This window comes from Cyprinus carpio, chromosome A14, assembly GCF_018340385.1.
Source record: "Cyprinus carpio isolate SPL01 chromosome A14, ASM1834038v1, whole genome shotgun sequence".
Classification (NCBI taxonomy): domain Eukaryota; kingdom Metazoa; phylum Chordata; class Actinopteri; order Cypriniformes; family Cyprinidae; genus Cyprinus; species Cyprinus carpio.
The window spans coordinates 16,804,490-16,828,343 of NC_056585.1; the positions used below are offsets into that span (position 1 = coordinate 16,804,490).

The 23,854-nt window shown below is 37.1% G+C and overlaps 1 protein-coding gene across 9 annotated transcripts in view; it reads right to left on the bottom strand.

Annotated features, from left to right (window-relative positions):
• LOC109072451 (phospholipid-transporting ATPase IA-like) overlaps positions 1 to 23,854 on the bottom strand; it is a 124,144-nt gene that overhangs the window by 38,734 nt on the left and 61,556 nt on the right. For all 9 annotated transcript variants that reach the window (XM_042770073.1, XM_042770077.1, XM_042770072.1 and 6 more), the window contains 10 exons: positions 20,597 to 20,669; positions 19,201 to 19,306; positions 17,910 to 17,992; positions 16,158 to 16,207; positions 15,857 to 15,926; positions 15,184 to 15,268; positions 13,963 to 14,102; positions 10,369 to 10,507; positions 6,256 to 6,320; positions 267 to 439 (listed from right to left, as the gene is read on the bottom strand). In XM_042770073.1, coding sequence (XP_042626007.1) covers positions 267 to 439; positions 6,256 to 6,320; positions 10,369 to 10,507; positions 13,963 to 14,102; positions 15,184 to 15,268; positions 15,857 to 15,926; positions 16,158 to 16,207; positions 17,910 to 17,992; positions 19,201 to 19,306; positions 20,597 to 20,669 — 984 coding nt within the window. The remainder of the gene's footprint in view (positions 1 to 266; positions 440 to 6,255; positions 6,321 to 10,368; positions 10,508 to 13,962; positions 14,103 to 15,183; positions 15,269 to 15,856; positions 15,927 to 16,157; positions 16,208 to 17,909; positions 17,993 to 19,200; positions 19,307 to 20,596; positions 20,670 to 23,854) is intronic.

Sequence of the window (23,854 nt, forward strand, 5' to 3'; positions counted from 1 at the left end):
CACTGTACTACGGCCAAATCAAACTGAAATATTGTCTGAATAATATTTACTTTCAAGTACACAATTACATTTTTTTGTTTTTTTGCCCAACAAAAAACAAATATCTCTTTTTCCAAAATTGTTCATGGATCCCCTTGTGTGCCATTCTGAAACCCCGGGTTCAATTAATCTTTGATGTTTGTTGTTATATTTTGCAATGGTTTATGTTACTGTCATTAAGTTGTTCTTGCTGGTTTTCAGCAAATTCTCCATGTATAGTTACATACCTGCAGCATATCACAGCCTTGCAGGAAAGAGCCAAGTCCAGGAAATACTGGCGTGCCCCAAAAGTGAGGGCATACTTCAGTGTCTTTCCATCTATGATGAGAGCAAAGTCGTTCTCCTTGTGCAGAGCATCTCCCAGCATGCTGCAGTGACGGCTGAGGGTCTCCCTGGTACCCTGCACACAAACATGTATAGAATAACATAAAAAATTGATAAACATTTCATGCAAAATGACATTACTACAATTGTGTAACTGACTAAATCAGCTGGTATGTAAATATTTCTCTGAAAAACGTGCAACTCAGACTAAATTCATTATGATAGGGATTTGTAATGCAATAAATCATAAAACTGTTCACAGACGTCTGATGAGACACCACACATGAACACGGGGATAATTTCCTCCTTTTCCTTCAATGCCAATGTAATCAGTCCCAAGAATAACATGGGATTTCGCATGCAGAGCACCAGACACTTTTGCACATGGGGTTTACGTCTGTTTGTCGTCAATGCACAGGGCATCAAAGTGAGAACATCCATATGGCACGCTTCATTACGGAGAGTGCAAAGCCGAAGCTGGGTGTGATGGTTCGTTTGTTGGAACAAGGCCTTTCAGTGGCCCTGACCAGGAAACACAACGGCATGGGAATTTACCCTGAGCACTAGCAAAGCTACAGACCTTAGTCTTCTCCCACTCTCACTGTGTTCACGCAATCGAGTGAGCATACATCTGGGTTTATGGGTTATTTCGGAGGAATGTCCTGTCTCAGCTGTGTGGGCTCAAACCGGGAGCCAGGAATATTTCTTTGTGTTGATTAAACCTGCAAGATCTTAATCAACACTGACTGGACCAGAGAAAAATTGGGATTTTTGACTTGACCTGACTGTTGTTTCATACGGAGTTTAATGGTGAAAATTGTACCGTCAGCAGAAAATACACCTTGTAGTAAGAGGCTGTTATTGGGATGTATGGGAGGACGCTTCGGTGTCTGGATTAGAAATGCTGCTGAACTCCATATAAATTTCCTATAAAATCACACAACTCCTGCCTCTCATTTGCTGGAAGGAGAGGGCGCTCAGAAAATAATCCAAATCCTCATAGTTGAAGAAACACCACAAACCAACTCTCGGTTGCATAAGCATAAGAAAGAGTGCCAGAGTGGTCTCCACTGCATAACCCCTCAAAAGTTCTAAGAGTGATTGAGAATCATCACAGAAATTCCTCTTTCCTCAAAGAAGCTGGTATTCACAACCTTAAATCCCTGAGCATTTTGGGTAAACAAACCAGTGCATGTCTCTATCTGCAGCTCCTGTTCCACAGCTGTCCAGCATTTTTTTGGCTTTACATTCCAACATAGTGAAGACCATGACACAAACAAGCCCTTCTGTATCCGAGGGGTGAAATAATGACTAATGAAAGCAAGTTTATGCCGAGCAGACAGGATTGAAGGCTGAAGAATTTGAAAGTATTCAACATGACTTGCAAATTGAGCAGGATGTCTTTTACTGTTAGATTTCTCTTTCAGGTCAACTACTCTCACAGTGGAGAAAAAAGGAAAAAGGGAATAATTATAATCTTTTTAGTTAACTTTGTTTAAATTGTTTAAACTTTTTTAATTTTTTATATATAGATATATTATTGATTTATTGCTGACATTTTAAAAATATGCCTAAAATCTGACCAATACCAATAAGCTGATATAATATAATACAATATAATATAATATAATATATACTCCTTTGAAATAATAATAAGAATGATAAAAAGTGAAATATATATACAAGAAAAAATAGAAACAAAACAACAAAAAAGATGCATGACACATTATAATCATTATAGCTGTCTTACAACAAAAAGCTTCAATGGAGATCTATGCTGATGAGCACCACTAAATCTGAGACCCTGTGTGTGTGTGTGTGTGTGTGTGTGTGTGTGTGTGTGTGTGTATCTATGCTGATGAGCACCTAAGGGTAGTGAGATTACACCTCTGGGACCAACCAACATTTTCCTGGCATAACAGACTCTGAAACCCAAGCTCAAAGGAAATATTTAGAGAGAGAAACCATGGCTTAAGAGAGAGAAGCCTCAGGTTTCAGAGAAAGAGAGAGAAGTGCAGCTGTAAGAGCTTCTCTAATATGTGGCATCCATCCTCTAGGTGCCCTTGTGTGTAATGTGTATATATAATAAGCAAGACTGCCACAGACAGTATAAGATCAGATAAGACCAATTATGAAGACTAATGAGAGGACAATGTCTCCATTTCCTCACAAGTCATTGTCATTTCCCAGTCTCCACTTGGGAAGCTGGGCTTAAACCCTTGCTGTCGTCCAAACACGCCTCTGTGTTATGGCTGTGCAAGCAAACTGGACCGTGATGACTCAAGAGTGTTTGCTTTGCAAGTGGGCAGAAGGCATCAGTGGGATATACAGTACATCAGCGCTTCCACACACTGCCAAGATCCAGCAGATAACTGCTGATTTAGGCGCTTTGGAAAAAAACCTTTTACTGAGATGCCTGGACTCAAGCATGTGATATCGGACATTATAAACAAGGAGCGGAAGAACATAAAGGCCGGGTTACATGTGTCATGCAATGAAGCAATGACAGATAGAAGACTGCAAGTGCATACATACACTCACAAATGTATATAAATATGCCTAGACAGACACCCACTTGCACACTACTGCCTGACAGAATCAACTGGCTATGAAAGAAAGAAAATACGATTTCAATTTTTTATTTTTGCTATTTCAAACAAATGAGAAGCCCAATTGTTTTCATGCAACATCTATATATATATATATATATATATATATATATATATATATGTGTGTGTGTGTGTAAAAAAGTAACAGGGATACAAATGGCAGAAACTGTGAATCAAGGGATCACAGTTATTGCTTTACTTATGGCTAAGAGGCCATGCACGTTTTTGTCATTTTTTTTGTATTGCTTTCAAACAACCAGGACTTAAATCACATCCAAAATCAGTGTAAGATTATTACTAACAACAAATTATAAATGCCTATAATGTGGCTTTTGTTTACCCCAAATCAAGATACTGAATACTGAACTCGGTTTTTTACATTTCTTTCCCTCCATTTTGTCAATTAAATGGCCAAAAATGTGCTTTAACAATATCTCCTTAACACTGAACATTTTTTAACATTCTAGCAGACATTATACCAATAAAACACAATTTAACTTAAAATTAATAAGTTAGTAAAATATTATTCATCAAAAATATTAGATGACACAAATTTGTTGTGAAAAATTATCACAAGAACAACTTTACTTATGTTAGTCACAAGAAAATTAGGTCAAGATAGAAAAAATTTATTTTGTTAAGTTGAAATTACAATAAAATAAATTTATGATAAAATAAATCACTGCGAACACAAGATTGTTTTTTATGTTGAGAAAAACCTTTTTTTAAATTTGAGATTAAAATTAAACCAAGGTCTTTGAACAAAACTTTTATAAATCTTTTATAAAACTGTTAAGAAAATCAAACTGTGATAAAACAGAAATCTTCCTTTCAACCAATGGCATCCTAGATTCTACAAGCACAAATTCTGTGTGGGTCGTCTACTAGCAACGAGCAGCAAGCAACTTCAGCAATTAAAATGCTGTCAGCATAATGGAGTGAACGATGAATTATAGTGAAGAAAACTGAATTACAAACTGTATTTGCTCATGAAACTCACTAACATTAGAAATATTATAAAAAAATTCCCTCAAAGGAAAATAAAGTAAATGCTAAAAAGGCAAGAAACTGGCTCCTTTACATGAAATTAAATTAAAAGACTAAAGTAAATGCTAAAAAGGCTTGATTCTGGCTCCTTTACATTACTTTCCGCCTTTGTACTCTTCTACAATCTCTCCATTCTCTGGCTAATCTGCACACTATAGCTCTCTTTTATGTGCGAGCAGCAGAAGGGACTGGGGTCTTCCACATATATAATGTGATTACTGAGTTACTGTTCTTTGACCCGTCCCACAGTGCCTTGCATTTTCCTTCACTGAGATAATGAACCCCACTCAGACGTCCGGTGAAGACCTCAACCCCTCTCTGGGCCGGATGAGTGGGCTCCTTCATCCATCTTGATTTCCTTAATATGCTGAATGTGTTAAACGCAAAAAACAAGAGAAGGACCGAGGGGAAGGAAGGCGCACTGTTCCAGTGTTTTCTCCTGCAATGTGAGAGCACGGCAAATCCCACCACTGCCGGACCTCCGAGCGCTCCGAGAATTCCTCCTTGTTTTCTTTTCTCGTGTTGTATAAGCATGTGCATATGCATAGGAGACCAGGCGCTGACATTTCAAATGGTGGCCGTCTGCTTTATGGAACGCTCCTCTTATTTCTCTCCTCTTTTTCTTTGGCTCCATCTATCACGTTAAACGGCTGTTTGACAGACTGAGAGACGTCCGTCATCGCCTAAACTCCACCTCCCTCGTAACAGGACGGGCCCCACCCGAACAGGGGTTCTGCTGTATGTGCGCTAGCTGTGCAAAATGGTTTCTAGAGCCCTTAACTTCAACAGACAACAGACGAGACCCTCCATGCAAGGGCCAGCTGACCTGTAAGATGTGTGTGTGTGTGTGGGTTTCAAATGGTTTCCTTCTTTTAAAACGGATGGCTTTCGGTTTCATAGTCAACAGAATAGATTCTCCCATCAGGGAGTTTTTGGCCTGTACCATGTGCATGTGTATATGAAGAGGGTCCTAAACCCCTGTTCTAGGTCCATGAACCTTTCCCCTCTTTTAAATGGCTCCATGTGGTGCAACCACATCTCTCTCCACTTCCATCTGAGCAACACATACAGTAGGATCCCAAAGTCTGACCACATTTTAAAATACATGATTTAAACCTGGAAATAAACAATGTTTCAGAAAGTTGAACATTTTTAAAACAAAGAAATGTTACGATATAAAATCAATTGGAAAGATTCTGCAATATTTCAAGGCTGCTTATCAAAAAAAAAAAAAAATTATTTACATTACCTTTCAAAGGTCTGGGGTTGGTGAGATTTTAATGTTTTTGAAAGTCTCTTATGCCTACTGCATTTATTTAATCAAAAATATTATGAAATATTACAATTTAAATGAAATCCTGTCATGGAGTAATGTTTGTTACTCAAGTAACTTTTCTTATTATCAATGGGGCAATCAATGCATTCACCGCACATTAAGTTAAAACAAGAGATAAAAAAAATACTGTTTCGGCAATCTGCCTTCATCAGTGAAACAATTCTTAGTTTCTCAATGATTACATAGAAAATGTCAAACATCAGGTGATCATAACCCACAGTCTCCAGTTGATGTTTTTTTTTAATTGTGGGTACAGTGTTTATAAACAGCATTTTTGCCTGATGTGTTATTGTTCTCATTAATTAGTTTCAGATGCGGAGTGGAGTCCATGGATTGATTATGATTTGTTGTTTTTTATATAATCATTTAAAAACCAATTTTGTAGTTTATTAGCAATGTTGGAAACGGTTGTGCTGCTTAATATTTTTGTGGAAACTGTGAGAATTTTTTCAGGTTCCTTTGCTGTCTGTTTTGATCAGTTTAATCCATTCTTACCCGATAAAATAAACAATTTCTTTAAAAAAGTTACTGACCCAGACTTTTGCACAGAAGCGTAATGTAAAACAATAAAAATGTATTATTAATAATAATTTAAAACATTTTTATAAGAGCACCTGTCTTTTGGGCCCCACTATATCACTTTATTCCTTTCTTTCAGAGAAAAATGAGAGAGAAAAGACAGAAACTGGAGGGGAACGGTTTGGGTAAAAACCCTAAAAAAACCCTATAACTGTTCTGGAAGAGAGTCACATTGGGAATCATGTCACATGCTTTCATGTACCGGGGCTGAAGCGATCCCTCTGCTGTCGTGTCTTTTCATCTCTTCTCTGAGCTTGCATTACAAATGGTGACATGTAACTGGTTTTACAAATAAACATAAACCTCCGTCTCAATACTCACATCCAGGGTGTCCTCGTTTATCACCAGCAGGCCCATGTTCTTTGTGAGCAGTTTGCAGGAGTGTCCTACAGAAAAATAAAAAAAAAAAGAAAACAAAAAAAGAAAACTCATTACTTAAAACTCTCACTAAGCCTGAAAACATATGGTATGTTTGTGGGGAAAAAACGCCTTGCTTGGCATTTGAATAAATGACAAATGGTTTGACGCAACTTGGTATTTTAGCAATACATCAACATTACAAAACTATGTGATGTGTAACCACAGCAACGGATGAAAGAAATGACAAATTGAGGAGTGTAAAGAACATTGTGATTAAAGTTTACAGCAGACCTGAGTTTAAGACTCTCACGCTGCATTGGTCTTAACATGCCTTTCCTCTGTTCATATGAGATCACAACTGGAAGGTTGACAGCGGGCTCTCTCAACCCGATAAAAAAAGCATGACATCCCATCATCCATCAGGATGTGTCTAAACAACATAAAGGGTGAAACAAGCCCATTTGTTGTTTAATAGGTTTCCGACACCTCAGTATTTGAGGAGTGATGTCTGTGGGGAACGGTTTGAGTGTGTGTGTGTGTGCGCTGGAAAGAATCACCGGGACCGGGACACTACTACTATCCTAGCAATGATATTTCAAAAATCTATAATTGTTGGTGCTGTCATGGACTTACATTATACATGTAAAACATTACATTATTTTTTTTTTAAATTACTCACAGAATAATGATTTACACTATTAAACATTTAGCATATGATTCCATGCCAGTTGTGAGTACGATACTGCAAAAATAATTTCCAAAACAGGTTTCCCAAACCCTAAGGTCCCAAACTCAAGCCCTAGTAGTGGGACCATATTCTTATGAATAGTAGCCTTGTAGCTATCTTTGCACATTTTAACAGAAAACAAAAAAACAAACAAAAAACAAACAAGACGACAAACTTCACTCTTAAGGAAAACTGACTGAACCATTACAAAACTGTGACCAAATTCAACAAGGGCATGAATGAGTATGTATTTGTGTGCCGGTGTCCTGTCCTGTCATTCCCATTTGATGTGTTTCTGTTGATTTCAAACTTGCATATTCACCAAAATTTCCTGTCTGTGTGGAAAATAGATTCGGATTCCTGACAGTGACCCAAACCTTGACATATTTCTGCAGCTGCTGGCAGTTTAATGTCACTTCACCCTTCTTCAACTTGGTTAAACTAAAACACCCTTGGTAAAAACGATAGATTTACACTGTGACACCTGCATTACGAAACATAACTCCGTATGAATCTGTAAAGGAGGCATTGTGGTTACAATCAGCGGTTGCATTGGCTCCGCGCTACTGCAGGGTGGGTTTTCATTCGGTCTGTTGGCAGTGGCTGTGGGTTAGAAGAGGGCATGTTGAGTTGTTTGAGTTGGCTGCATGCTGTTTGTTTGGGCTTTAATCTCTGAGGCTTTACAGTGGCACCCAGTGGCCAGGGGCAACAGCCCAGCGGTAGCAGCACAGTGTGGATAGCTCGTCTGTCCTCAATCCAGCTTTCTGCTTAATGGTCTGATACATTAATAAGGCCTTCAGAGGGCTAGTGTGGATAGAAGAACTGGAGCGGTTTTGTGTACTATGTAAAAGAGGCGGCCAAACAACTCTAAGTGCCCGCTAACCTGAGATTAAACTTGACTTCACAGTGCTAGGGTTCGCTTCACTTCTGATAGTTTTTCTTATGTTTTTGGAGAGTGCAAGGGTGGGAAATGAAGAACCCTTATATTTTTAAACATGCTGTGGTTTTAATGTATGCATTCATGATTTCAAGAGATGAAAAAGCTTAAAGGGGTCATGAACTGCCTTTGTTTTTTATTTTGTACTGTTCTCTGAGGTCCACTTATAAGGTTTTTTTTTTTTTGTTTGTTTTTTTTACATCACAAAACCCACTGCTACATCATAATTTACTGTTGTGATTTAGTAAAAACAAGCAACATTTTCTGGACCACCCTGATCCTTTTGACCCCCTCATCAGAACGCTCTGTTTGAATAGGTTGTGGCGGTTTGTAGACTCGAAAGTAAAACAGTTCCCACTGCTATGTTCTTTAAATAAATTGGCTGGCAGTTGTGTATGGTGTCTATGACATCCTTCACAGATGGATCTTCTGCAGGCTGTTGTGATTTAGGTTAAAAACGCAAACCATTGACAGTCTACTCAGAAAAAAAAGTATAATAATAATTACTAGAGAAAGCAATAGGGGCCATTTTCAAAACCACACAATGCGTGATCTGGCACTGATAGGGACCACACAATTAAAGCAGATTTTCTGTAAGGTATAATTTATTTGGTATATAATATTTTTTTTGCTATGGAGCAAAATTTATGTAAGGTTTATTATTTTCGGTACATTATTGTCTTTTGTTTTATGTTTTTCTGAAAAACTGTGCCTTGTTTACGGTAAATGAATCGCAGAACAAAAATGAAGTGTTGCCACATAGCTTCACTGAACAGCGTCCGTTCCGTTAACAAAGGACTACAGAGTGAAGAGCTGAAAGGGCATCAAGCGCGAGCCTCTGACGCCCTGACGTGACCGCGAGCTCCCATTCCTGATTTGACGGCCGCGCTCTTCTGGAACAGGGTTCATTAAAAATAAAGATTTTCCCCCCTTCTGGTCATCAAATAAAGTTTATTGCAAACCCGCTCTGACGTCCAATTGGTTTCTGCGTAGACCCTGCGTTTGCCGTTGTGTTCTTTGCTCGCTTTCTCGAGTTCTCGTGTTTGAATAACCGTGGACAGTGTAAATCATTACAATTACTAGCTTACAATGTTTTTATTAAACACATTTCCGTCTCTCGTCATGTACCTACTACACACGCGCATCAGTGATGTTGATGCAGGCGTGAATCTTCTGCGGAGGCGGGATTTAGCTACACTATTTTTTTTATTTATCTTTAATTTATCATTTTATTTGAATTGTTAATTGAATGTTTAGTCGAATGGTTCATAAGAAATTGAGGGGAAAAAAAAGTATAATAATAATTACTATATTATTAAAATTTGTTATATGCATATGGGTTGATAAATGATTGTCGGTGGATAACTAACTACGCATTATGTATTTTTTATGCATTTTTATAATGTATTTTAAGATACATGTCAACTTAACAAAAGTTTTGTTTATTTATACAGTATAGCACATTTAAAAACAGCAAGCATAGCTGTCTGAAATGCTGAAAAAAAACATAAAACGAAAGCACACATTCATGACAGCAGCTCACAATGAGTTGAAAGCCAAAGAAGAAAAATAGGATGCTGGCAAAGGATTCTGGGAACCTAAACTAGCTAGAAGACTCTTGTCTCTTGTCATCCTCCAATTTCTCCAAATGATAAATTACAAAAAGCTAAATATACAAAGTAAACACTGAAATGGGTGTCTTTATTTTAGAGTGCATGCCGGCCAAGTGGAGGTCCAGTAAAAATCCCTTCCTCTCCGAGCGTGTTCATTTTCAAGCTGCAGCACAGCTGGCCGGTGGGCACAATGGGCTGATTCAGGATCAGTGTTGGTAGGTGGCCACAGACTGTGCTCTGTTAAGTTCTGTTTTTCTGACCGTAGCGTTTAACATGAAGCCTGTTCGAAAGCCACACTGGTAGTCGCGCAGCTGACTAATACGAGACGCCACATCAAAGGAAAATAGGAGGAGGGGCCATGGTCTGTTTTGAAAGCTGGTGGTTTTAGAGCAGATTAGAGCAGAGCAGGTCGAGGACACGTGTGTTACATCAGATTTCAGACGAGGAAAGAAACCAAACACCTTATACCTGAGCGACAGCTGGTCAGGAAGAGCTATGTTTGTTTGAGTGTAAGAGCGAGAGAGGTCTGGGTTGGAATTTGTATATTTTGATCATTTAAATTAGAGAAAGAAATTCTCACTGGTTAATGTCAATATATAAGGAAAAAAAACCCTGATGCATCTCATCTTTAAGAACTAAAATAAGATAACATGACTGGGATAGCAGGTAGCATGGCATAACATGTTCTTATATGTCGCTTTGTCACTCATGTGGACGTTCACAAGCTGTTCACTTCCCCTTCATCTCCACATCAAAGTTTATATTCATACAAACAATCTTTTTATGTCTGCTCTCACCTATGTTGACGGCAGTCTCCTGTTTGTCTCCAGTCAGGATCCAGATCTTAATGTCGGCTTTCATGAGGGTCTCGATGGTTTCAGGTACTTTGTCTTGAAGTTTGTCTTCAATCGCAGTGGCCCCCAGCAGCTGCAAGTTCTGAAGAGAAACAGACCAAAAATATATTAATAATAATAAAAATAATAAAAATAAAAAAAACTAATTAGATAGCTCTGATAAATGAGGACAGTCTTTTCCCAAGTGATTCCTGTTTGTAAGCAGATTAAAGAAAGATATAATGTATAATCAATCAGCCAGTCATCATCAGAAAATAAACCCAGACAGGGTGATCAGGATTTTGTATCTCCGTGTTGGGGATTATTTTGGGATAATGACCAGCTGATTTTACAATATTCCTTTCTTTACAGCTATTTTTCGCAGCATCTTATCAAATAAACACATATGAGCGTGAAATTGTTCATTTGTATTTCAAACAGTGAGTTGAGAATGACTGTGAAGTGATATAAGAGACTAGTGCAGCTCCAGGCAATCCCTTATAATCTACTGTACATTAAAACTGCACAAAAACAGGAAATAAGTGTGCTGGGCTGATTATTAATTCTTGTTGGTGCTTTCCTACAGTCAGCTAATTATTCTTACATTTAGATGCTAATGTTGGACCAGAGGGGAATTTGAGAAAAATCATCTCATTCTTGGATCACAAAGACTCAGTTATGTGTGTAAGAGAGAGACAGGAGGAGACAGAGAGAGAGAGAGAGAGAGAGAGAGAGAGAGAGAGAGAGAGAGAGAGAGAGAGAGAGAGAGAGAGAGAGAGAGAGAGAGAGAGAGAGACAGAGACAGAGAGAGAGAGAGAGAGAGAGAGAGAGCGTGGACTGTTAATGTGTTTTTCTCAGGAAGCCCCTGGCCCTTTGACCAGCCATGATCCTATTTGGAGCAGACAGGATTTTGAGGAAAGTCAGCTGCACCAAAGAGGAAAAATAAAAAGAGAGAGCGCGCAAATGGTCTCCTGTAAGCTGATCAGTAACGTGGTGAGCGGGGGGGTCTCAAGCAGGGGCTCGGATGTGATAAAACCTTTACTTAATATCATGCTTTAGCTCTTTTTTTTTTGTTTGTTTGGTTTAAGGGCACAAATCTGTCAAATCTGATAGAATTTAAATGTAAGGAGAGCTGACACTCTTTTTGGCATGAAAATAATTAATTAATTCTTTAAGGGGTAGGGCAATTGCAGAACTGTGGGAATAACGACCATTAAACTACTGACCTCTCTACAGGATTCTGGGCGCTTATTTATGCTCAAAAACAAAAATGATTTAGTTCAAGACCCTCCAAAATCTCTCAAGTAATTTGATCATGAATGTGAATTCAAGATACATACACTACCATTCAAAAGTTTGGGGTGTGTAAGATTTTTTTGTTGTTGTCGAAAAATTATTACTTTTATTTAGCAAGAAAGCTTTAAATTGATCAAAAGGTGTGGTTAAGATGTTTATAATGTTGTGCAAAATGCTTTCTATTTTGAATTAAAGCTGTTCAAATAATTTTGTTTAATATGCTTGCTATCTTTTATTAAATCATTTTTTTTTTGTGTTAAGGATTTTTATTTGGATTTTATTGGATATTTTTAAGCTGAAGACTGCAGTAATGATGCTGAAAATTCAGATTTGCCATAACATGAATAACATATTAAATAAAAATAACATCAAATAAAAATATTTCTTAAACAACTGTTTTTTATTTATTTATTTTAATATATACATACATATATATACACACACACACACACACACACCATATATATATATATATATATATATATATATATATATATATATATATATACACATATATATATATATATATATATATATATATATATATTAAAAGCTACTAAAATTGTAATATCACAATATTATTGTTTTTACTGTATATTTGAACAAATAAATGCAGCTTTGGTGAGCATAAGAAACTTAAAAAAAAAACAATAGATATATATATATTTTTTGCTTACCAAATGTTTTGTAAAAAAATATAAATAAATAAATATTTTGAGTGTGATGTGAATATGTAATCCAATCATCTATTACTAAAGATTTTATTTTATTTAATTTTTTTTTTTACATTTGATGTACCCTAGAAGGCAATGTGTTTTTTAACCTACTGATGTTTTACCTATTATTTACATTTTACCTATTAAGAGTCAGAGAGATTTAATGTCAGTTACATTCATATAAATATATACAGAAAGATGACATAATGTTTCCTTGAGACCCATCGTGCTAAAATGGCCAGTGCAAAAAAGGTGCAACAAAGTAAATAAAGCAATAAAATAGAAAATAAATAAAAGATTTGTGCAACAAACCATTTGAAAGCCTCAATAATAAAAACATACATTTCAAAAGTATTACTTCATTCATATAAATCCTTTCTGATTATGCTCAGACCAGAACTGAGATGTTTCAGAAGTCTAACTGCTATTCCTGCTCAGACATACAGTAACGGCTCGCTGGAACATCAGGAGCCACTGTTACCACCTGCTGATGGAATGTTGTAATTACATCTGCCAAACCAGCTGCTTTTATGTGAAATGACTGATTAGTTCCATTTCTCAGAAGAGCTGGCAGGGCTGCTTCAGCTAGTGATTAATGATGGTGGTCAGCCATGTTTGACGAACACTTCCAGAGCCCAGCTTTCCACAGGTCCACCACTGTGCTTTCCTCACGGTTTGGGCCTAATCGTTTATACTTTTTCGGATGCCATGTTCGCAGAGAAAACCCAGCCCTCACTGATCAAACCAAAGCCATGGAACTGTTCTGGGACCTGCCAAACTAAACATCCTACAGGAGAAGAAGGACTGCTGTATAACCTGCAGACTGTCTCAAATTCCCCACCGCTCTCAGAAGCATGTCATTTGTGAAGTATGGCTATGTTGACTTTTCCTCACACCGTCCCTCTTATGAAGAAAAATTACCTTATGAAATTTCAGGATGATAAGTCCAAATTAACATGGACTTTGCTACTGATTTAAATCACTAATATAAAGAACTATGGCTTGTAGAAGGACAATTGTGTTAATACCATGGTACTGAATAATCATCATATTCATATGCGTTACCAAAACCATGCGTTCAAAAGCCTGGGGTTGGTAAGATTTTTCTATGGTTTCTGAAAGTCTCTTTTGCCCCTTGAGACCCATGTTGCTATACAATATTGTGAAATATTATTAGAATTAAAAAAAAAAAATGTATTTACTAACACTTGATTAATTCAATTATCCTGGCAAAAAAAGTATTAATTTTTAAGCATGGCATTACACCCTTGATAATGTAGATGGTAATACCATGATACATGATGTGGTTCTTTGTTTGGACTTTTTTTGGCTGGACTTTTTGTGTGTGTAAAAATCTGTGTACAGCTAAAAAAAGAAAAAAAAAAGAAAAAAAAAAAGAAAAAATGATATATTGCCTTCCCTTGCAGTTATTCTCGTTTAGTTTTGATGCAGGAAGGAGAACATATGAGGTTCTGGAAGTTTCTGTGATCTTTCGATGCAGACCACCTCACCTGTGCACACTGGAAAAGCTATTTGGATACCTCACCTTTTCAATCAGTTCATAGCTTTCCTCCATCTTGAGTGCCCTGTTTTGGACAGACGTCGAGGCACGATAATGAACCTCCAGCCACTGCTGATAGGTCGACTCTGAGATGTCCGCCACAGCGAAACACAATGTGCGGAGACCTGCGAAAATGCATGATACATGAGCTTCTCTTAGATATGCTAATTCTCAACATATTCCCTTCCTCAAAAATCCCTTTTTTCTAAAAAGCCATGATCTGTTTTTAGACTGATGCTAATACAACGGAGTTGATGATCTCCGCTCAGCATGAATTATTCATGCAGGATGCTTAAAAGACAAAGCAACTGATTGCTTGAGGTTCCTTTTGATAGCTTTCAGTCACGTGACCGGCTCGAAGACCTGGAGGGCAAAACATCCATAGAACTGTAGCCTATCAATTTTCCATCTGTTTCACAGCCCTCAATATTTAGATCACCTCTCATAAGGGATGAGAACAAAATGCAAGTTTTGGCCATTTGCAGTCCATATTAAGCACACGCGGCAATATTTCAATCATTTAACAGTGCGACAAACGTTGTAAAAACACTTAAAGTGCTTTAATATATGTAAAACAGTAGATCAAATTCAGTAATAACTATTTTAATGATGCATGGTTTACATAGGCAAGCAGATGTTGTCAGAATACGAATGCAATCGGCTTAATGGTTCAGTATTTTCCTTATAATGGTTTTCTATGGGAAACCATTTACCATGAAACTTTGCACATTGTGTTTATATTTTGGGTTCATATGCTTGTCTGTACAAAATATACATCATCATTAAGGTGTTTACTGAATTTCACCTTTTAATATCTGCACTTTACTACATTACTACTTAATGCAAACTGCGTGAAAACTGGCGGTCAGTGGAGCAAAGCTTCGTTTTGCCCTCCAGGTGGGCGTTCCTACGAGTGTGTGACATCAAGTGAAAACTATCTATCAGGCTGACATATCTCAGTTCTTCCATTAGGGGGCGCCATCCCCACAAGAGAGTGAAGCGCTGCAGTATGCCAGTCCATTCAAACACACCAATCTCTCCTCAGTTCTCATTAATCTCACAATCTTGCTTTAAGAAGATCTGGCAACCACCTTCAATACCTACAGTGCTTTGTTTGGATTGTGGATGCAGAACATTTGATAACGGATAAACAGAAGAGAGACAGCAGATACTAAGCAGGTTTATGTGTGTGTGAGTGTCTCTCACCCTCCGTGGCAAACTGTTCCAGGTGTTTCAGGGTGATGTCCTTGTATCTGGAGCTGTCTGCTAATCGCTCATAGATCACTGTGTCCTGGGAGACAAAAACCATGGGGTGTAATTTCTCTACTCTGCATTTTATGTGATCCATGAAGGCAGCATGGAGGAAAATAGAGTCACAACATATGTCTGACTAATTCTACATTATTTATTTTCTTCAATGACACATTTATAGTATTATGTTAATATTTCATCCAGTTTTAATGCAATACACAACAGCTGGGATGCGACGATGAGGGAGGAAAAACATGTCTTTCCCATCATTCTCTGTCCGAGCACTAAAGAGTGCTGCCAGCTTCTATTACATACACTAACATTTCTAATATACACACTCACACACTCAGATTACTCAAGATTGAAAAGATTACTCAAGATACTCAAAATTACTAATTGATATAGAAATTGATGTAAAAAAAAAATTATATTAATAAATAAGAGCATACATTCAAACATTTATATTTGTATAAGATTACTTAACTACCATAATAATGCACTAAGGCAGCATGCTTTGTGTATTTGTCTGTCTTTTCACTTGTTTTCACAAAAGAAAACACTCTAGTGGTGTGAGGATTTGGATGCAAGCCTGATGGCTCTGTTTCCATAGCAACAGACAGATACTCACAGCTCCTTTGCAATAAAGGCGGATCTTTCCTGATGGAGTGCGCATGATGACTGACATCCTCTTCCTGGTGCTGTTGGGTGGGGGAAGGGGGAACATAGAATAACACCATCATCATTACTACCATAATCACTGACATCATCATGATCATCACCACTATGAGTAAATACGGTGCTGAAATACAGCAAAACCATCGTGTTTTTGTTTTCTCTCCAGCAAAACGAATGAGCACAGCTGAACAAATGACAATGAGAATGGAAATGAAAACATGAAAGAAAAATCTACTTGTGCTGCAATAATTTACCTTGTGAATTCCAAAACGTGCAGCAATTCGTATTTCTCCTCCTCTCCACACTGTAAGAAAAAGATTTCACTATATTATAACAGATGTTTTACCATTGTATTTTCTTTATATTTATAGATACCTTACAGGAAGCATATACAAAAATTACATATACAAATAAATACTTTTTATACTAATAAATAATAAATGCCCGGAGAAACCATTTATTTCTGATTGGCACTGATTTTGTTGCATCACACATTTTTAGAATAAAATGACCAGTCACTGAAATCCCGTCACACTTGGTTACGACAGTATTAGCACCGAGTCTGAGATCTCTCTACCATTCTCTTAGCTTATTGTGAAAGACTGAACTCATCTTGACACCAAGGAGCAGAAAATTAAAACTTTTAATTGCTTTTTTGGCCCCTGTGACTTTTAGAAGTAAGCAAGTATGATGATGGGGTGAATTGTGGGAGTTGTCTTGCACTAAAGGGCCGAAATTAGAGTGTGTTACAGGCCGGGGAGCACAAGACTCGTTCTCTTTCTCTTGCGCTGGCGTTGGAATTAGATTATTATATTTTAGATGTGTGGTTTGTTCTCCTTGCTCCCAGGTCTAAGAAAACAGCAGCGCTTTCTGTCTCACTAATTAAATTTTCGCTAATCTTCACTCGGCAAGTTTCTATTAAGAGCTCTGCACAGATATCTGTAGCACATCGGCCGCATCTCTCACTATCCCCTCCAGTGCTGCAAAATTTCTCACTTTTTTTCGTTGCATCTAAAGAAAAAGTGAGAAACGGGGGGGTGGGGGGGTGCAAAGTACTGCGTGAAACTGCATCAAACCATCACGTTCTCCAGCTCTTCTCCACCGAGACATTGTGTAGGGTTTGAAAATCACATCTGATACTGTGAAATCCAGCATCTCTCCTAACTGAACTCTTCCTTAATTTCAAATCAACAGAAGCATTGATTTTTAACAAAAAGAATGCTATGCTTTAATGATACAGTACAGCAGTTTCCTGCATAATTCTATTTCTGCAATAGTCCTAAATAAATATTAAACAGAGCTATATGATTTCTTTTTTTATTATTAAATGACCTTTTATTACGATACAACTCTTTTGTGATTTCAAGTTCCATAAGTATCCGGTAAGTAGGTCAGCTAATAAATCAAATAACTCATAATAATCATCTGTTTGTTAATTAGATTCAATCTAGTCTGCAAACCCACAACTTGGCTAAAATATAATTTACAATCACTTCATTTTTAATCTAAAACAACATTTATTAATTCTGATTAATGTTCATTTCTGCATTTACTAATAGACTACCAATTATTCTATTTAATTACAAATTAAATACTGTTCATGACACGTAATGCAATAAACTAATTTTAACAAATTAAATTTTATCATAAATCATTATCAATTCATTCATGTATTATTGCTGTGAAGATTCAGTAGCGTCACTGCCGAACAGCAGTGCAGAAAACACTATTACCAATCGTCAAAGGGTTATTTGTTTCAGAAAGAAAGAATGTTCACTATTCATTGAATCAGTATATGAAATGAAGTTGCCACAGGTCCGTGGTGCTTCCTTTCTATCATATATTATAATAAGGGAATAATGGATCTGTCGAAGTGGGACTGCACGTACAAATTGCCTGTAATAGTTCTCCAGAGTGTAAAGTGTGAGTGAGCTATGTAGCATGACAGAGGGCTAGTCATGTTCCCAGTGCAACTCATCATCTATTCCCAGGATGTCTCTACTTACCGACTCCACAATAACACAGTCTGGAGTTCTCCCAGAGAACACGAAGCCCAGGTTTTGTGCCGCCCGAACCAGAGCGCCTTCATCTGTGGAACAAGACAGCATGTGGTCGGGGCAGGTGGCAGTTAAGCTGCATTGGATAAAAGCGTCTGGTATATGACTACTTGTTTACAACACTAAGTAGACAAACTGTTTGAGATGGCTCTATTAAAACCTGCTGCTACCTTTTGTCCTCCAATCTGTCTCTACAATCATCACTTATCACAGTACACTGACCTAGCCTTCCATCGATCTCAAACACAGGTCTTGCTAATATTCAATGCACTGCCGCACTGACGTAAAATTAAAATGAGCCACATAAACCCATCTCGCTAAGCCTCAAAGCCAGGGATAACTTCTGACAAATGGTAAAAAGATCAGTTATGCATAAACATGAAGTGTCAAATGCAAAGTAGCAGAGAGTGAACCAGCATTAATTAACTCATCTGTATTATATTCACTTTCATGAATGTCTTACACAAACAAATTTTATACGTGGTGAGGCAATGATTAAATGCATTCAAACAGCTCCACGACACTGCTCTCAGTCTCAACTCAACATTGATGTCTGCAAGAGATTCAGAAACATTACAAATAGAAACAGGAAATTAAGAGCATGCTGTGGCTTCCCTGTTCACTTCCTGTGCCCTCTTTTCAACCTCAACCAGCTGCCTATCTTGTCTGAGAGCCTGCTTACCTAGTGTCTAGTGTCTTTATCTATTGAATACATGCACTACCATTCAAAAGTTTGGGGTCTGTAAGATTTTTTTAATGCTGTTGAAAGCTGAAAGTCTCTTATGGATTATTTGATCCAAAATACAGTAAAACAGTAATGTTGTAAACATTCTAATTAAAAAAAAAAAGTTTGTATTTCAATATATAATTTATTCCCGTGATTGCCATTTTGAGTAGTAGAAGTTATTTTCACTGCCTTGTCAGCATCTAAGGCTTTCTTCATGGCAAAAAAGTTGGGATAATTCACGAGTTAAATAAACACAAAATAAAAACCAAGCAAACACAAATATCCAACAATTATAATTACAGATTTTCTAAATTAACATAAAAAATCAAATCTAATCTAATTTTTTACTGGCCTTTTTTTCTCAACTTAATGCATCCTGGCTGAATAAAAGTAGTAATTTGATTAGTAAAAGTAAAGACTGTTGAACGGTTGTGTATTGATAAGGGCTTTCTATTAACGTGAACCTGATGTGAACATTTGTAACTTCAGTGTGTGGGGAGCAGTTTGACTCACCTGGGGATGCAGCCTGGTAGGTGATCTTGTTGTCGATGCGTTCAGGGACAGCCGTGTGACAGATAGCCATCATGGTCATGAACTCCTGGATGACCGAAGCAGTGGGCTGCATAGGAAAAAAAAATAAAAAATCAAGACAAAGAATAAAAAGAGTAAAATCACTCAAACTCACCTTAAGTTTTTGCACAAAAGTTTGTGCTACAGACATGAATGACACCTGAAATCGTGCAATTTGTTGAGGTGATGTCTGTGATTATTTTTCTAACTTGTAATATTCACCCTGGCAGCGTAAAAGAAACAATCTCAGGCTTACACTGTAGAAGGAATCCAAGCTATATCTAGAAACAAGAATATCAGAAACAGCACCTAAACACCTTTGCACCTGTATAGCAGCTTGTTAAAAACCCTCTCCACTCTGCTTTCATTATCACCCACAATATTCAAGCATCATGTTGAGTTGTATTTCCTCTATTCAATGTTCAAATTTGAGACATAAGCTCAAATGACGGCACCCGACATAATCATAAACTTAATGTTTTTTTTTGGACTGTGAATCTGCTCAGAAAAGCCTCATAATTAATGATTTCTTTAAGTAATGTTTGAATATGATTAACGTTTTTACTGATAAACTGAAATGAGAGAACAAATGCCTCATGAAGTAAGGAAAGCCTGTTTGGTTGCAAAGGCAAAAGAAGCTCAGGTGGCCATGAGGAGCTGCACAATATACCTGCATGCACTTAACACAGTCACGCAAGCGCCCCCGCGTTCATGTATGATTCAAAGGCATTGTTCACATTGTCAGCCCAAATCCGATCTAAGCGGTCAGACTGAAACGGGAATGCGATTTGAATAGGATTTCAAACTACATATGAATGTAGCTTGAAACAGATTTGCAAAAATTGGATTTCATGTAGTTCATTGACATTCAGACTAAATATGATTGGATTTCAATCGGATTTGGACTGACAGTCGGAACGACGCTAAAGTGACAGAGAAACTAAAGCATTCTGTTGAGGTTTTCTTGTGCTTGTGACTGACGACCACAAATTCTTGACTGATTGCACTGGGCTGAAAGATCCCTTGCACAGACAGCTCAGCTGAATCAATAAAACCCATGCATACAAACCAACAATGTTCAAATAAATATCTTACTCTTGAGTAGCTGCATATGGGGTCTTATTTTTATATTAAAAAATATGTAAAAGTCTTGTGTCACAAGTATTGTGACTGTACACTATTCATAAACAGCCAGATGGGCAGAACAGAGCTAATACGAGCCAGAAAAAAAACTGTGAGGGAAGACAGGAGGTGTGAGCGTGTGGATATCAGGGCCTGTGTGTAAATTTCTGGCTGGCTGGGCATGACTGAGCAGCTGTGATGCCATTACAGTACTTACATGATTACTTTGGAGGTTTTCCAGTAAGCTGGGGTCATTAAATCCAGCTTCCTCAGTAGACTGAGAGCTGTGACTGCATACAGACAGAGAGATATGAAGGAAGACAAAGATAAATACACAAACAGGTGCTCTCATTTATAAACAAAAAAAGACATTTTTTCTCTCTTTACTGAAAAACAACAATTCACCATCTGTAATGAAAAGTATCTGAAAAATTTAATTACTAAACATCAGTCTGATGGTTGGTACATGAAGTGCCATTTACACATTTGAGCCCTAGGGGATCTGCAATGACACTGCAGGGGGTCTGTCATTGTTTGATTTCAATCTAACTTTTGCATTAAACCAAATTACATTCATGAGTCAATGTTAACAAAAGCCAAAATTAAGAAATTTTCAATGCATGTACTGTACATTACATTTTAATTAACACAAGTATAGCAAATAATGATTATTTATTATTTATGAACATTTATTATGTACTTATAATTGAATTGAAATTTAAGCATCAAACTAGAGATGTTACATAACGTTCTTTAAAAATCAACAACCACAACACCATCTAAAAAATGGCAAGGGCAGTTATTTTCATAATTAAGAAAACACTGTGTTGCTATTAATCAAATCTAACACAAAGGAACCACAAGAGGTGATTTAAAATATTAACATGAAAAAGAGAAGAAAAGCTGGAGTGTTTCATGCATGTATTAAGTAAAATTAAAATGTATTGTGCAAGTATGACCTAAGCAAATAATTATTATTTATTTATAATGGATTTGCAATTTCAGCGTCATAAACTAGAAATGTTACATAACTTTATAAAAATAATAAAATAATAATAACATTTTATTTTTTAAATGGCAATGGCAGTTCTTTTTATAATTAGGAGAATAATGTTTTCCTATTAATCAAACCTAATGCAAAGGAACCATAAAAAGGTCATTAAAAAGGTATCAGCAATATTAACATTATGCAAAAGAGCCCCTTCATCAGGGAAAGCTCATCAATGCAAAACATTAATATTAATTCCCTCACATGCCTTGCTGCTTACCTTTGACCCAAAGCACGCTGAACCCACTTCAACAGTACTACCACATTATCAGACACTCTTGCATTTAAAAAACGAAATTCTCCTGTTACTATGCATGAAGCATCGCTTTAGAGTAGATACAAACATAAAGTGACCGCCCATTGACACTTCCACCAGTAGAGAGGTACACTGAATTTACACCTTGCAGACTATAGCATTTTTAGGAAGGATATTGATTAGCAGGTCTGTGATATACAGGCCATTGAACGGCTCAATAGTGGATGTATCTGTATCTGTGGTCGTATGCTGAACATGACATTTTTAAAGAACCAATTTACATATCTAAAGCACTGTACCAGCCTGTGTGGAAAACACTTGACCAGAGCATCTCACTGCAGCAGCAATCTCAGAAATCAGCACCATATAAATCTGACAATGAAAAGGTTAGGGCAGATTTTCAGCTTCTGGCAAGGGAGTCTGGGGGAAAATGGCATGGTTTTGTCACAGCATTGTTCACCTCACTGTTGCATTTTAAAAAACCTGTCACAGCTTATTCAGATGGTGGTTGGTGAGATTAATCTCTCAGACTGAGGATCTCATGTTGAGATAAGGACAAAATAATAGATGGGGGGGGCGGGGGGGAAAGATGAAATCAAATTCATAAAGGTGGGGGGGGATGAATTTGAAATTGTACTGACACCAGCAAAATCCAATTTCCTGTCTCTCAGCACCTCACTTCATGCAGGGATACGTGCAGACATGCTTGTCTCACTCACACACACACAAAGATACAGGTTTCTAAACATGTTGAAATGCACTGGTCAAACATTAGCTTCTGAATATAAAGCAGCGCATCATGCAACATGAACACTCAGATCACTGCTCTCCTGCTGACAGAGCACTTTCAGCAAATGCTAGGTTGCATATACACACAGAAATATAATACAGCACATTTACCAATTATCATCAATAAATAATTAAATGAACATCTTTAAAGCCTTTAATTTTAAAACTGTTGATTTCTTATGACGACGGGTAGTAACTTCCTAAAAAACTATGTCTGATCTGGCTATTTTTAGAACAACAGGACTTTTTTTTTTGTTAAGAAATTATTTTATTCACAAAGGATGCATTAAACTGATCAAAAGTGACAGTAAAGACATCAGTGATGTTACAAATGATTTCTATTTCAAATTAATGCTTACATTTGGAGAGAATCCAGCTTTGTCATCAGAGGAATAAACTGCATTTTAAAATGCATTAAAACAGTTATTTTAAATTGTAATAATATATATATATATATATTTGATCAAATAAATTCAGCCTTGGTGAGCATAAGCAATTTTATTCAAAAAATTCTTACTGACCTTAAACTGAATGGAACTGCAACAATTAGTAACTAGTTGCAATTTTTAACATCTTTACTCATTTTTTTGATCTGATTGCTGACAGGTAAGTCTTTTAAAACAAAATTAGCATGGAAGAAAAAAGAGAAGTATTTCCAAGATACTTCTGGCTGAATTAAACATGCAAGTAATAAGTAATGAGCTCATGTGACAATGAGGTTGTTAACACTGCATAATGCATTGCTTTACATGCTATTTATAGAAACAGTAAGCAGTATTCAGGGTATACTGCACAGTAAGCAGCACGCTAGTATTCCATTCTGAACACAGCCTGTTATTGGTGATCCAAAGCAAAGCAGGGCAATCGTCTCCATGGAAACAGAATGTAGTTGTCACTGTAGTTATCAGACTTTCATGGCCGATTTTGCTCATTCATTCATATCCCTCCTGCAATCTACTGTAGTATTGAACTATAATGGACTATAACAGATAAACACGTTATTTCTCTCTCTATCACGCACACTACACTGGCCATTGCAGCATATCCTATTACAGCCCCACTGAGAGCTAAGCAGTTCACCATTGTTTAAATGTGTGTGTGTTTATGAGAGGGATTAAACAGAGTAAACAGCAGAGGTAGAGGGGCAGGAGGGATATGTCAGTGTGTTGCTTACACAACACCCACAAGAGGCATGCACACACGTTTGCATTGTTCCCCTGCACATGACTCCACCGCTCAAATGAAGTTACAATCCTGTCCTGAGGACTCGATGCTCACAGCTCAGACAAAGACATCAACTGCATATATTTTTCAGTGCATTAGTTAATGATGACATTTTCAAAAAGCTTTTATCTGGAAATAACAGACAATAGTTCTCATAT